Source organism: Apiospora phragmitis, assembly GCF_038363925.1.
Source record: "Apiospora phragmitis strain CBS 135458 chromosome Unknown utg000007l:1.0-2108841.0:1.0-2111359.0, whole genome shotgun sequence".
Taxonomy (NCBI): domain Eukaryota; kingdom Fungi; phylum Ascomycota; class Sordariomycetes; order Amphisphaeriales; family Apiosporaceae; genus Apiospora; species Apiospora phragmitis.
In genome coordinates, this window is record NW_027117405.1 from 902,717 (window position 1) to 915,291 (window position 12,575).

A 12,575-nucleotide genomic window follows, 5' to 3' on the forward strand; every position below is an offset into this window, starting at 1 on the left:
ATTTGGTCTTTGCTGGGGGGTCTATCCCCTCTGAGTTATTCCTCCGACGTGGAGAGAGACATGACACTAGGAGAGAAAGAGAAAGAACGTGGAGAATGGATGAAGTAGTTTTATGTCAGGATCTGATGATCCCCGTGGCGTTTCTCAACGGTCTGCGTGCCCAGGTTGCAATACCAACACTCTGGAGCCGGCACATTACGGGGTGATCAGGAGCCGGCAAACGAGGCAAGCAGGACATGTTTCTTCTGGTTATGCCGATCCGTATGACGCTCAAGGGGATGAGCAGTGGCAGAATACCGATTACGGCGTCGCGCGTGGCCGTGTGGTTGTATCGCGCGCCGCACTTGCGTGGATTCACATCCTCACTGGCCATTTGCGTGAAGTAACGAGAACCCCGTTTGGGGCAAAGTGATAGCCTCCGCCCTTACATTTAGTTTAGTATACTGTAAGCTGACTAGCTTGGCATGGAATCCGAACCACCTTTTCAGCTGTCATGTTCGTTTGGTTCAAGGCTCTAGCAGATACCAGACTCAAAGGTAGCTTGGGTCGAATACCATCGTATCATGATGTTCTGCACCATCACCAAAGTCGAGTACAGCAACGGCGACTTGGATGCCGAGTTTGCTATCCGTTGACCAGTTCACCCCCACAAGTCCAATAACCCCCCCCCAGGCTAGAAATCTCCGTAGCCCGGTAGACTAAACTCCTGGGCAAGGCGCCGCGATCCTAGTGCTTACCTGGGATGTTGTTTCCGCAACCCCTCGTCGAAATCTCTTCATGTGGCGTGCTCAAGTGTTTCGTTGGCTGTCTTGGCGACGATGCCGAGTGTCGCGTAAAATTCCTTGAGCAATCTTGGCCAAGACTCGAGCTTGCTTATGATAATGGCTTGCCATTCGGATTAGCCGTCACGAGAAGGGAAGACATGCAGACAAGAATTGAGGCTTACCGCCTAAAAGACTTGGGATCTCTCTTCTTCGCGGGCGTTGCTTGTCCCGTCGTTTGGCGGGCGTGGCACGGAAAGCTTAGAAATAGGGCTGAATTCATCTCATTACATACTTACGTACAAACATCTGGCAATTCGAGCAGAGCATGCAACTATATAAATGATGAGCTGCTAGGCATGAGGTCGGCAATGTCGCGACAGAGGAATAGGCGAGGCACAGAGTAAGCGGGCCGGTTGTCATGCATCCGACCAAAACGGCTGGCTCACCCAGTTTGTCGGGCAACGTCCGACCCAGAATATTTTCTTTTTCCCTCCCCCGCAACTCCAGGTTTTCCCACGCGCAGAAGTTGGCAGTCAGTTGGTTCCATTGCTTATCCGTCCACTCTCTGGTGGGACCGAAAGGTCTGGGCCTTCGCTGGAACGGGTCAAGGGACCTGTCCAGAACAGGCGTTTGCCTATTTTGTTTCACTTTGATTTATTATTAGTCCAGCAATCCCAACGGCAATAGTCGAGATAGTCGAGTTGGTAGTAGGCGATTCTCCTGGAATGCATCCGATAACTTCCGATCGACACTAGGGATGAACTGCATCATGAACTACTGCTCGTTCGGTAATAAATGGCATCTTCACCCCCCAAGAACCGCTGTCATGAACCGTGTCATACGATCAGGACCCCAGTTCTACGTAGGTCAAGACCGTTCCTTTTGGGACGTGCTTGGCTGGGGGAGCATGCGGGGTTGGGGTTTTAGCACTGGAGCACTGGAACTACCCCAAGGTCCCCCAAATACCCAAGACGCTAGGGGGCGCCCCAGCTACCAAGGAGCGCCCAGAGGGTCCCTAGACGCGCCAAGGGCACCAACGCCTGCACGCATCCAGTCGCAGGTCGAGACTCGATATCGACCACAACTGCTGCTACTCCGAATTTGGTTACTGTCGCCGACGACGATGTTCGATGTGTTCTTTGCTTTACGCGACAACCACGCCGCATGAGCGCCCATGCTATCTAATTTGGTCTCGTTCAGCCAGCAGGGTAAAGAATCATCCCCCGCTTGCTACTTACAGTACTGTATCTGTCGTTCTGTGCCGGTGTCCGTGGACTCCCAATGACTCTCTATTCCCCAGACCTATTACGACCCTTTTTGCATGGCATGTGTCGCATCACGAGAATCCCGCGGGGACTGACACATGCTCCTGCGGCTGAAGAAAACGCTCTAGTGAAGTAATCCCATCCAGAGGACAATGTTACCTCGCCATCAAGATAAGAGACGTTCATCTTCTTGGGCGTATGGATGGATGGATATGTATGTACTGGGAATTGGACAGGGTGTTCCCTACGTATTTACAGTTCGTCCTTCGAAACCACGTCATTTTCTTCTTGGATCCTCCAAGCCTCAGACCGCCTCCTTGCCAAAGTTCACGTTCTCGTCCCGCGGCTCTCCCAGCGTGTTCTGCAGATAGTCGTCGCCCCCTCTCTCCCGCTTTCCCTCCTGCCTATGACCTGCTCCTCCTTCCCCTACCACCACGGTCGACTCCTCAGACGAAGACGAGATTATGGAGAAGTCTGTGTCGCGTACTCGCAGAGGAGGCCGCGGTGGTGACGACGACGGGCCCACGTCTGCGTTCGCGTTTCGGCGTTGTTGCTCCTCGTCGTCCGGCTTCTCCCCCTCGGTCTTCTCCTCGGTGGGCGCGAACTTGGACCGACGGCGGATCTGCTTGCCGTACTTGTAGAAGGCGAAGGGGATCACGGCCAGGATGGCCGCGACTCCTCCGATAAGAGAACCGCCGCCGCCGATGCCTAGTGCCGAGAACTATATATCAAAATCGTTAGCACATATATACTTGTGTTTTTGTAAGTTGGAAAAGAGAGGAGGGTGGTTTTACCATTTGGTTGGTGAAGAGCGGTGCGGCCTGTTCATAGCATCTTCAAGTTAGCACACGGTCCCATTTACGATGAGGCCCATTCGAGGGCATGCATCAAGCAATACCGTCACTCTGCATTCCCGGTAACGATGAGACTGCCAACGAAGTCTCCCGATTGACATGCCCGTGTTCTACGAAAAGGCGTTTCAGGGACTGATGACTTACCGCACCACAAGCCGACCGACACACAGTATTGGCAGCAATAGCTGAAGCAGCATACCTAGAAGTGTTAGTTATGTCCTTGCCCACGATGGCCATGCTCACACTCAAGAAACTTACATCAAATAGGTGTCTACCAGGTAGTTGAGGTAGCCCACGAAGATGAGCATCAGCGATGAGGCTAAGAACACTCCCGCAATCGTGGGGACGATCCAATGGATGGAACTAATCCGATGTTAGAGCAGTGACGGACGCTATCTGGCCAATTTGCAAGGACCCCTTACTTGAATTCTGCCGTCCAGGCAAACCAAAACCTGTCGATATGACAAATTAGTGGCATTGTCCAGCATGGAGATAAGAGCTTGAAGTTCGATTTCTGAGGACTCACATGGTAACAGCGAACCCGATCCCACCAATCATCGCAATAGGAAGCCGATCCTCCGGCTCCAGCTTCTCCCCCCGCGCGACCTTCTTCGCCTTCATCTTCGAGTCCACCACCACCACGACGGCGCCGAGCAGCGAGCCGACGACGGTCCCGATGAGCGGGAGCTCGCCGACGCCCGCGTTCCAGCCGCGGCGCTGCTGGAAGACGATGGGGTAGATGGAGAAGAGCATGTACAGCAGCGTGTAGACGATGGACATGTAGACGGCGCATAGCAGCGAGATGGTGTCGAACAGGATGATCCAGGGCCGCGTCAGCGCCACCTTGTAGATGCGCAGCAGCGAGCGGTCCGTGTCCTCGACGGGGGCTTTGACGTCTTCGAAGCCTGGTAGCTGGGCGGCGCGGATCCGCCGCGCTTTGGTCTTGAGGATCATGGGGCCGAACGTTTCGGGTCTGCATGCGTCAAACCTCCTGCATTAGCCCATGGCGGCTCAGTCTTCGGGAACTCTCCTGCCTGTCTGTCGCGAATGCGACTGACGATAAGAGCAACAGGAACAGGGTCATGACGCGCAGAAAAATAGGAAGGCAACTGACAATGTGAACATAAGGATGGCTGTACCACCGCCGAACCAGAGGAGGACGTAGAAGATCCACCTCCAGTCCTTCTTCAGCTGTATGAACCCAGCAATGACCGGTCCCATCGCCGGACCGACTAGGTAGAGAGAAGAAGTACAGAGTCAGCACCAACCATCCCATAACGATCAAAAAGGGGTTTCAGAGTAAGCATGTATACGTACTCCAGACCATGCAAAAAAACGCCGCCATCGCGTTCCCGCGCTCGACGGGGTCCCACAAGTCCGCCAGCACGCCCGGCCCGTTGCTCAGGGGCGCGCTAACAAACGTGCCCGTCAGAAACCGGCCGACGAGCAGGCTGCCGAAGTTGGGCGCGAACGCGCACAGGAAGTTGAAGGCGATGTACGCCAGGAAGGTGCTATAAAAAATCCAGCGGCGCCCGTAGAACTCCGACAGGGGCGCGAATACCAGGGGGCCCGCGCAGTAGCCCAGCAGGAACAGCGTGATGGTCAGGCCCGCGGCCTCCTCCGAGACGTTGAACTCTTCGGAGATGCTCTGGTTTGGGGTGGGAAGGTTTAGGGTTAGTCACTTTGGTTGCTATTGGTATTGAGGTTCCCGGTTTTGTAATAGCGATGTTTACTCGTGCGCGGTCGGTTGGTGGTTGAAGTTGAGATGATATGCGAATGGGGATGGGGATGGGATGAACTTACAGGGAAACAGCCCGACGGTCCGGAAGACGCCAACGTGGCATTCACCACGAGTAGGACTGTTCGCAAAATAGAGAGACATCAGACGAAATGTTCCCCTTGACGTGAGGCTGTTGCCAATTTTTACCAAGAGTTCGCGCACGGGACCACGCAGGAGTTGTTCCACCGTGACGGAATAGGGGAAGAAGGGGGCAGTCACTTACCGGCAGTGCAGGTGCAATACCAGCGCCGCGCCGTCGACCAGTTGTGCGGGTTCTCGACGTCGCCGGGCGCGAAGTCGACATGGCCGTCGGCGTTGAGGTAGGGTTTCTCTTCCTTGTCCAGGTGGCGCGTTCGGTATGGCTTGGCCGTCGGCCGGGAGAGGATGCGTCCCAGGCTTGACATGGCGGCGATCGGGTCGGCTTTCTCCTCCCTCTATTAAAAATTTCTTCTGCCGTCGTTCGTCTAAAATATTCAGATTCGTCTCGATGGCCTTTTCTCTACTATATCATCCCATTAGGTCACAGGTAGATATGCGAAGTATATAAAGTATATACTACTGTGGATAATAGACAACGGTCTGACACTCTTAATAAGAGACGGGTGATCAGAAGAATACTCAACATCAATACCCTTTTCCATCGGAAACGTGCTCGCCATTTTCGCTTCCTATTAACCAATGACCCAGCATCCTCCCCTGATCTGATCTGAACTCGTCTTACTGACGTCTTCGGTATGGGTGGGATCCCATGACGTAAACGCGCCCACCCTCTCGTTAGGCGACTAGGGTGCGGATGAGGGTCGCGCACCGTTATTCCCGCTATCTCCTTCAACCTTACCGATCACAACGATTTAGCGCAAGGAAAACGATATGGGACACAAGTCATTAAGCTTGATAGAATGCGACCATCCCGGGAGTCACCATCCGGCCGGTAACAGATCCGCGATCGGTGGGTGACCAAAAAAAAAAAAAGAGGACACTGCGAAACTGGATATCAGGTGCGGAACAGACCACTATCGAAGTACCTGTGAATATTGCCTTTATTTCAACAGTTAAGAACAACCACTATAATAAATAATAAAAGTGAGAAAAAATACGTAGAATATTTAGATTCTTTTTAAGAGTATTATAGTAGTTTTCGTCTATTTTTATCATCTTCTCCGGGGTGGTAAACCTATTTCGAATCTAATGTTTAGTTTTGCAGTGTTCTTTTTTTGTTACCCACCGACCGCGATGCAGAGGCCCAGTTCTTCCAATTAGCATCGCAGACTATCACCCACTGACACCCAGCCAGGCCGACAATTCTGCTTTAGACTCGGTGCTTCGCGTTTTGGCGAACCGATGGGCAAATTGGGCAACTTACTAATGAAGGCAAACCGAATCGGCATTTGTCAGGACGTTGGGTCGAGCTCTCGCACGCTATATTACTCACTCATCCCAAACCACGCCGCTTGAATGAGTTCCCACCGGCATCCCGCTGGGCGACCGCGAGCTATTCCTCAGCACACTGTTTATGAGTAATGACCAGCATAACTCGGGAGTGCAGCAGTCCTGCTTATTCATCGTGTCATGAACTGGATGATTGTTATGCTCTCTTTCTTAACACGGAGCGATCATCCGGCGCACCCCTTTCTGGTTAGCGTCCATGTCGTTAGGTGACGATATGTCTCTTCCCGTCCAAATGCGACATAGGGCTGTAAATTGAGGCCATACGCGCAGAAATTTAGGGAGCCGCATGATAATGTCATGCATGTACATAACTCGGGATGGGTAGGATGCCGATTCATGTCCCGCTGTCTGCTCTACTCTCTGAACCAGCATACGGAAACCTCGGTCGGGGTGGGCGATTGCTTGCAAATCCGGGGAGTTGGATGGTAATCACGACATGACTTTCTCCCGACACATGATCCGATTACCAAGTCTTCGTGAGGGGGTGGGTTGGTACGTTCTCAGGCGCGAGAGAAGCAGAATACCAAACAGATTTCATAATACGGGAAATAATAAGGCCTAGTTTGGTAGATCTAAACTGCATTAGACTTGTCTTCAAGATCTAATTAAAGGAATGCCCCCTCCCCTCCCCAGCTGAGGAGGATCGTGGCGGCATTGGGTAAAGTCGATACAGTTAGTTGCATTCATCCCCGTGGCCGTACCCAACCTAACGGCGGGGCTAAGGTTCATGCGCTGAAGCTCGACAATAGCGACGAAAGCCGAAACCGCGAAAGCATGTCCATGGGTCGTTGGAGGTTTATAACCTGAGGTGTGACACAGTGGAGAGCGCTGAGCGCCTTGCAACTGAATGAATCCTTGATCGCGCGCCCAGTGCGACGGCACTTCCCGTGCATATCCCGTGTGGCACTCGGGTCCCAGTCACAACGGGGCCCGTCTCGGCGAGCAAGCCGCCGGGCTGTACAATTTCTCGTACAAGTTCTCGAGTCTCCGTATTAGCCTTTCAATCGAGCATCCCCGACCTCGTAGCCGTAGGTATATGTGATGGATAGTCAGTCAATCGCTTCATACATTTCCTATCTGCTGTCATTCATTACGATATCGTCGCCCGCAATGCTCGGCGTGCCCCCTTGTGTCTGTGCATCCCCATCCGTATCCCCGCCCGCATCTGTGTGATGTATCGACGACTGCCTCAGGTAGTGCGCGCGGCTCAGGCCCCTGGCCTCCAATTGCGACATGATGCTCTCGGCAATCGCCCAGCGACCCGAGAAGTACTGCAAGCTCTCGAAGCGGTCTCGTATCTGGCCGTCGAGGTACTCGGCTTCCTCCGGGTAGAAGCGCCAGCGTTCAGCAAACCCCCTGCAGGTAAGGTAGCACGACGTTGCAGCAGACGGTGCGGTCACGGTGTGCCCTCGGCCTGGGTTACGCGCAAGCCGTTCGTAGAGCCGGCACGCGATGTCGATGCCGATCTGGCAGGCAAACTTCAGTGCCGCCAAAGCACACGCAAGGTCCATGTTCTCCTGGATAAGACTTTTGGAAGGTGAGCCCACCTCTTCAGGCGGCATGTATGGTAAGTAAAGAGTAAACAGAGCACTGTTCAGTGGTTAGTTATGAAGTACAACTTCCTCGAAGATGGTGGGATCCATGTAGGGATGGGAGTTACGTACGAAACACACATGGCGAAGCAATCAATCTCCATCTCCCAGTTGCGATGATCTTCTATCAAAGTCTGGGTAGCACTCCGGATCTCCTCATCAAGATGAGAGAAAACCGAAATCGGCGGTAAAGGAGCCGTCTTGTCGCGCTCTAACTCCCAACGGAGAGCCCGATGTAGGATGTTAGCCACTTGGGCTGCTTTTTGAATGGCCGTCAGGTCAGGTGTTATTGCCTTCCCAACGGGTGTTCTCTGGGACGGTTGATATGAAAATGAAGGGCTGTGATGCCTCGGGCTGGACACGCTTGAGGCCGGTAAACAAGTCCTCGGTTGTGGAGACTCGAGTATGAAGGGGAGGGATTTGGCGGGTTGGTCGGAATGGATTGATCTGATGAATGGTGAGTTGTTACACTTCGCAAACGAGCGAAACTTTGCTTACTGGTCCATGATGAAGAGACTCCACCACAGCCCGGAAATTTCTTCCTCTTTAATACTGGACCAATTCGAACCCATGCTGCCGACTTGGCCCGGCTTCACACCCAGGACTCTCGCCGTCATGGCTGCATCACCTAAGGTGCGGTAGCTGGCGAGGGAGTTACCATGCCCGTATTCGTAGAGGCACAGCAGAACAAGACACTGCACCAGGAGTATCGTCGGCTCTCCGCAGTTCAAGATAGATAGTACTCGCTTGATGAGACGGTAATCGTCATCCCACACGGCTTTCGGGTTTTCACCCGGCACAGGGCGCATCACAAGGTACATCATGACAAGAAGTAGAGTCTGCTCGACAGTCATCTCGAGAGGATCGTGCCCCGGACTTGGCTCGGAACCCTCATTGCAGGTGGCATCGCTCATAGTCTCGGGTGTATCCGTAGTGCGATATCGATCAAACATACGATGAAAGACGATGGGGTGAACAGCTCCCAGCCAGGGGTGTATGTAGTCAAAATAGCTGTCCGCCACTATGGGCCAGTCTGTCTTGTTGTCCCTAGGATGTTGAGGATCTGAGAAGCCGAAAGATCCTCCAGCAGGCTCGGACGACCTAGCACTGAGAGGGTGTCTGCCGCCGACTCACCCTGGGACAGATCGAGACCCGAGTGCAAGCCCCCGATCTTTTGGGAGTCGCCGACCATGTAGTAGTAAGCACATGATGCGCTGAGCCTATGAGGCGGTAAGAGTCCATCTTAATAGGCAGGCAGGAAGTAATCCGGGTATACCGTAAATTACGATGACATACCTAGTGCATCTTGAGCATTTGGGCAGCAGCCTGTCACATTTCCGCTTCGAGGAACGACATTTGGCGCAAGCACGTGGGGCACAGTCCATCCTAGAAGAAGCACGCTCAGTCAGATTCAGAGTCCCAAGACCGAGAGGTCTCGCGGTCGCCTCAGGCCATGGCATCGGATCCGACATCAACGAAGGCCGCGCGACGACCCAGACAAAACGGCAGGCACGCACCTCATAGGCGTGTTGGATGACGGTGGGGTCACGGCAATGCCCTCGACATCGTCGAAATTTTGCGGAGACTGCTGCGGGGCCTTGCCCATTGCCGTATTCCGCGCAGGGAGCTATTAGGTTTTAGTGAGTAAAGAAGCTGTAGCTAGGTTAGGGGGAGGGCTCTCAAGGTGTATTCGAATGAGAATATGAGAGGAAGTGAATCAGTCGAAGTGGTCCATTGATTCGTGGCGGTGCTGCCAATCCACATGCAGAGCGACAGGGTAAAGTTGACAGGACAGCCCAGACGATCATTTCTGGTCGTCGAATCCGAACGTGAACGGACGGGGCGCCGGAGGTCGAATGATCTCTTTCTAGTAGTACCCAGTGTCTGAACGCTTGGCGGGCCTGGAATCCCCTGGGGTCAGGATTGTCAAGATTTGTTCGCGCTTGATGGGGGATGGCTGATGGGCGGCAATCTCTCGAGTCTCGGCTTCTGTCTCCTCCCTCCCCAAGCCCCAAACCCCAAGCCGCCCCTAAAGCCAAAGGCTAAACTGCAATGCCTTAGGTACCTAGTGCTCACCTCCTTTCAAGTGGGCCTCGGTCCGGAGTATCGCCGAATGATGGACACCTTGGACATGAGGAAACCCACAAGCAGAGGTCATCTCGTACGAATGGATAGGCCAGCTGGAGAACATCCATATCTCCATGCTGATTACATACTCCGTAAACCCCATATCAATCAATGCTCCCATTGTGAGCAAACTCGAACTCGAGGATGGATGATAGCATGTCTTGCACTGTTGCAACTTGCAACCACAATCGTGTTGCGTGGTGCACTCTCGCTTGATGCGGGGTTTCTTATCGCCGTCGGTGCGTTCATCCGCTAGCCGGTAAACCCCGAAATCAGCAGAAAACGCAATAACGCAATTGTTCTGTCATGGTGTACTCCATATCTGCATCACAATGAGGCATGAACTCACTCCCCATCTTGAAGAAAGTCAGGACAACGTCGGCGTGAGAACCGAGAACCCCGTCTCCCGGGAGAGCCCGCAAACCCCCATGGGCGGCGCCATTGCATCATGATGCCCCCAACGTTATTTTACTTATGGGGATTCTGATAATGCCATGTTTCGGATCCTGCGACGGATGGGCACAATGGCATTCGGTCATCCTGTTTCCTCTCGCCTTGCAACTAATTGAATCCACATGATATATGCCAAGAAAATTGACAGCTTATCGACTCCCCGACTCCCAGGAATCCGATACCGGAACCGTGTATGTCGTAGGGCGTAGCGGATGATGAATCTCCACGTAGCACGGCGGGACCAGCCAAGAGACACATCGGGATGCAGCGAAGCATGTAGAACATAAAAAGCAACAATTCGCCTCAGTCGAGTCCGGATCACTGACCCGACTGCCATAGGTACCAATCAATTCAATGCACATCACCATGGCGACGACATTGAAGCTCTCCAACTATCGACTTCTCTGCTTTGACGTCTATGGCACCCTGGTCGATTGGGAGACGGGTATCCTGACGGCCCTGAAGCCCCTCCTCGAAGCCAACGACGCCGCCGCCAAATTCAGCAACGAGCACCTGCTGACTGTGTACCACGAGCTGGAGGCGGCGCAGCAAGCCGAAACCCCGTCGATGCCGTACTCGCAACTGCTAGCGACGGTGCACCCCCAGATTGCCGCCCGCCTGAACCTGGCCCGAGCGCCCAGCCCGAAGGAGAGCGAGGCCTTCGGGCAGTCCGTGGGCTCCTGGCCGGCGTTCCCGGACACGGTGGAGGCCCTACGGCGGCTCCAGAAGCACTACAAGCTGGTGGTGCTGTCCAACGTGGACCGCGAGTCCTTCGCGGCGACAAACGCGGGCCCCCTGGCAGGGGTCCCCTTCGACCTCGTCATCACGGCGCAGGACGTCGGCACCTACAAGCCCGACCCGGGCAACTTCGAGCACATGCTGCGGCGGGTCGAGGCCGAGTTCGGCGTCACGCCGGACCAGGTTATCCAGACGGCCCAGAGCCAGTTCCACGACCACCACCCGGCCAAGAAGGTCGGGCTCCGGTCCAGCTGGATCGTGCGACCGGGCGCTATCATGGGCAACCGCGGGGAGGAGCTGTACGACTGGAAGTTCGATACCCTTGGGGAGATGGCGGACGCGCTCGAAAAGGAGCAATAAAGAGATCATGATTGCTGTGGAGGTTTGTGGTTGCAGCCAACATAGGGGTAGCAGAAATTGAGGATGCTAGTCAAAGTGAATAAATGGCTGCTTTATTGAAGTTTGTAATGAATAAAGCATCATACCATTGTAGTATCTTATCTTTTAGTCACCAAGTACTACCAAAATTGCAGTGAAGCCTCCGGTTAAGACAGGGTATGATGACAAGCTCTTGGTTGGGAAGAATTACTGGACTACTCAATATGACAAAGATAATACAAATCCTAATTACCTAGTCTTTGCCCAGTGAAAGGAACTTTCTGCCTCTCATTGTTCCAAAGACAAATAGAATAAACTCTTCTGTACTCTTTTCTTGGTTGCTTTTACTTTTTCTTTGAATACAATAGGTTTGTTTCCTTCTTAAGTAGTCCGCAGTTCGCTCCCCATCCAAGCAATCTCTCTAATCGCCTCTATACGGAGGCCTCTACTTACTTACATGATATAAAAGCAGCTGAATTTTGAGTAACACCCCTGTTGAACAGGAGTGCCACTCAAGATGGCCGACCAAGGTACGTTCCCGTTCCTCCTTTTACCGCCAGAGCTGAGGAGTGAGATATACTATTTGGCACTCGGCGACCACCGGGCCTGGAGCGACCGGTATGGACCAACGATATGCTCCGCACTAGCTCCTCCCGCAATCATCAGGACCAACCGCCAGATCCGTCACGAGACCCTGCCTGTGTACTACGGCCAGAACCGGTTTTCAATCACATTCCCACTCCCCGGCGGCTACGACGCGTTCGAGCGCTGGTGCGCCGTAATGGGACCGCATTTCCGGTTCATCAAGAAGAGCATCTCCTTCACGCACACCCACAACGTAGCTCCCCGCTACTGACCTGCCTTCAGGTTCGACTACAACCTCCGGTTCGAGCTGTGCTCTGGAAGGCGCGAAGACGACCCCCGGCGCATTGGCGACGGAACGCTCGACGTGAACAGCCTGTATGCCGTCTCGCTCGCTTGCTTCAACACCATGCCCGACCAGGCCGGTGCCGTCTTTTCGGTCGTGGGCCGCCGGGCGGTCTTCGACAAAGTTGTCGACGCCCAATGTACCGTGGCGCCGCTGTGCACGCAGGTGAGCTCTGGAATCTATCTTGGTTGGAGCCTCCTGTACATATCCCGGCAAACTATGGTTGCGTTGACCTAATGTGTATATT

General features: G+C 53.8%; 4 protein-coding genes across 4 annotated transcripts; 2 read left to right on the forward strand and 2 right to left on the reverse strand.

The window, feature by feature from the left end:
• Window positions 1–2,333: 2,333 nt before the first annotated feature.
• On the reverse strand, window positions 2,334–5,067 carry PG994_007229 (uncharacterized protein; the record flags this gene model as incomplete). The annotated part of the gene is made up of 8 exons (XM_066858638.1): window positions 2,334–2,750; window positions 3,028–3,082; window positions 3,142–3,246; window positions 3,410–3,856; window positions 3,998–4,115; window positions 4,201–4,531; window positions 4,687–4,742; window positions 4,887–5,067. 8 exons carry the CDS (start codon window positions 5,065–5,067, stop codon window positions 2,334–2,336), a joined length of 1,710 nt encoding a protein of 569 aa, XP_066715580.1.
• Window positions 5,068–7,185: 2,118 nt separating this feature from the next.
• On the reverse strand, window positions 7,186–9,310 carry PG994_007230 (uncharacterized protein; the record flags this gene model as incomplete). Its single annotated transcript, XM_066858639.1, has 5 exons — window positions 7,186–7,702; window positions 7,777–8,151; window positions 8,203–8,767; window positions 8,839–8,924; window positions 9,222–9,310. 5 exons carry the CDS (start codon window positions 9,308–9,310, stop codon window positions 7,186–7,188), a joined length of 1,632 nt encoding a protein of 543 aa, XP_066715581.1.
• A 1,340-nt stretch (window positions 9,311–10,650) lies between these two features.
• Window positions 10,651–11,382, forward strand: PG994_007231 (Haloacid dehalogenase; the record flags this gene model as incomplete). Its single annotated transcript, XM_066858640.1, has 1 exon — window positions 10,651–11,382. One exon carries the CDS (start codon window positions 10,651–10,653, stop codon window positions 11,380–11,382), a length of 732 nt encoding a protein of 243 aa, XP_066715582.1.
• A 535-nt stretch (window positions 11,383–11,917) lies between these two features.
• On the forward strand, window positions 11,918–12,565 carry PG994_007232 (uncharacterized protein; the record flags this gene model as incomplete). The annotated part of the gene is made up of 2 exons (XM_066858641.1): window positions 11,918–12,238; window positions 12,293–12,565. 2 exons carry the CDS (start codon window positions 11,918–11,920, stop codon window positions 12,563–12,565), a joined length of 594 nt encoding a protein of 197 aa, XP_066715583.1.
• Between the last annotated feature and the right edge of the window lie 10 nt (window positions 12,566–12,575).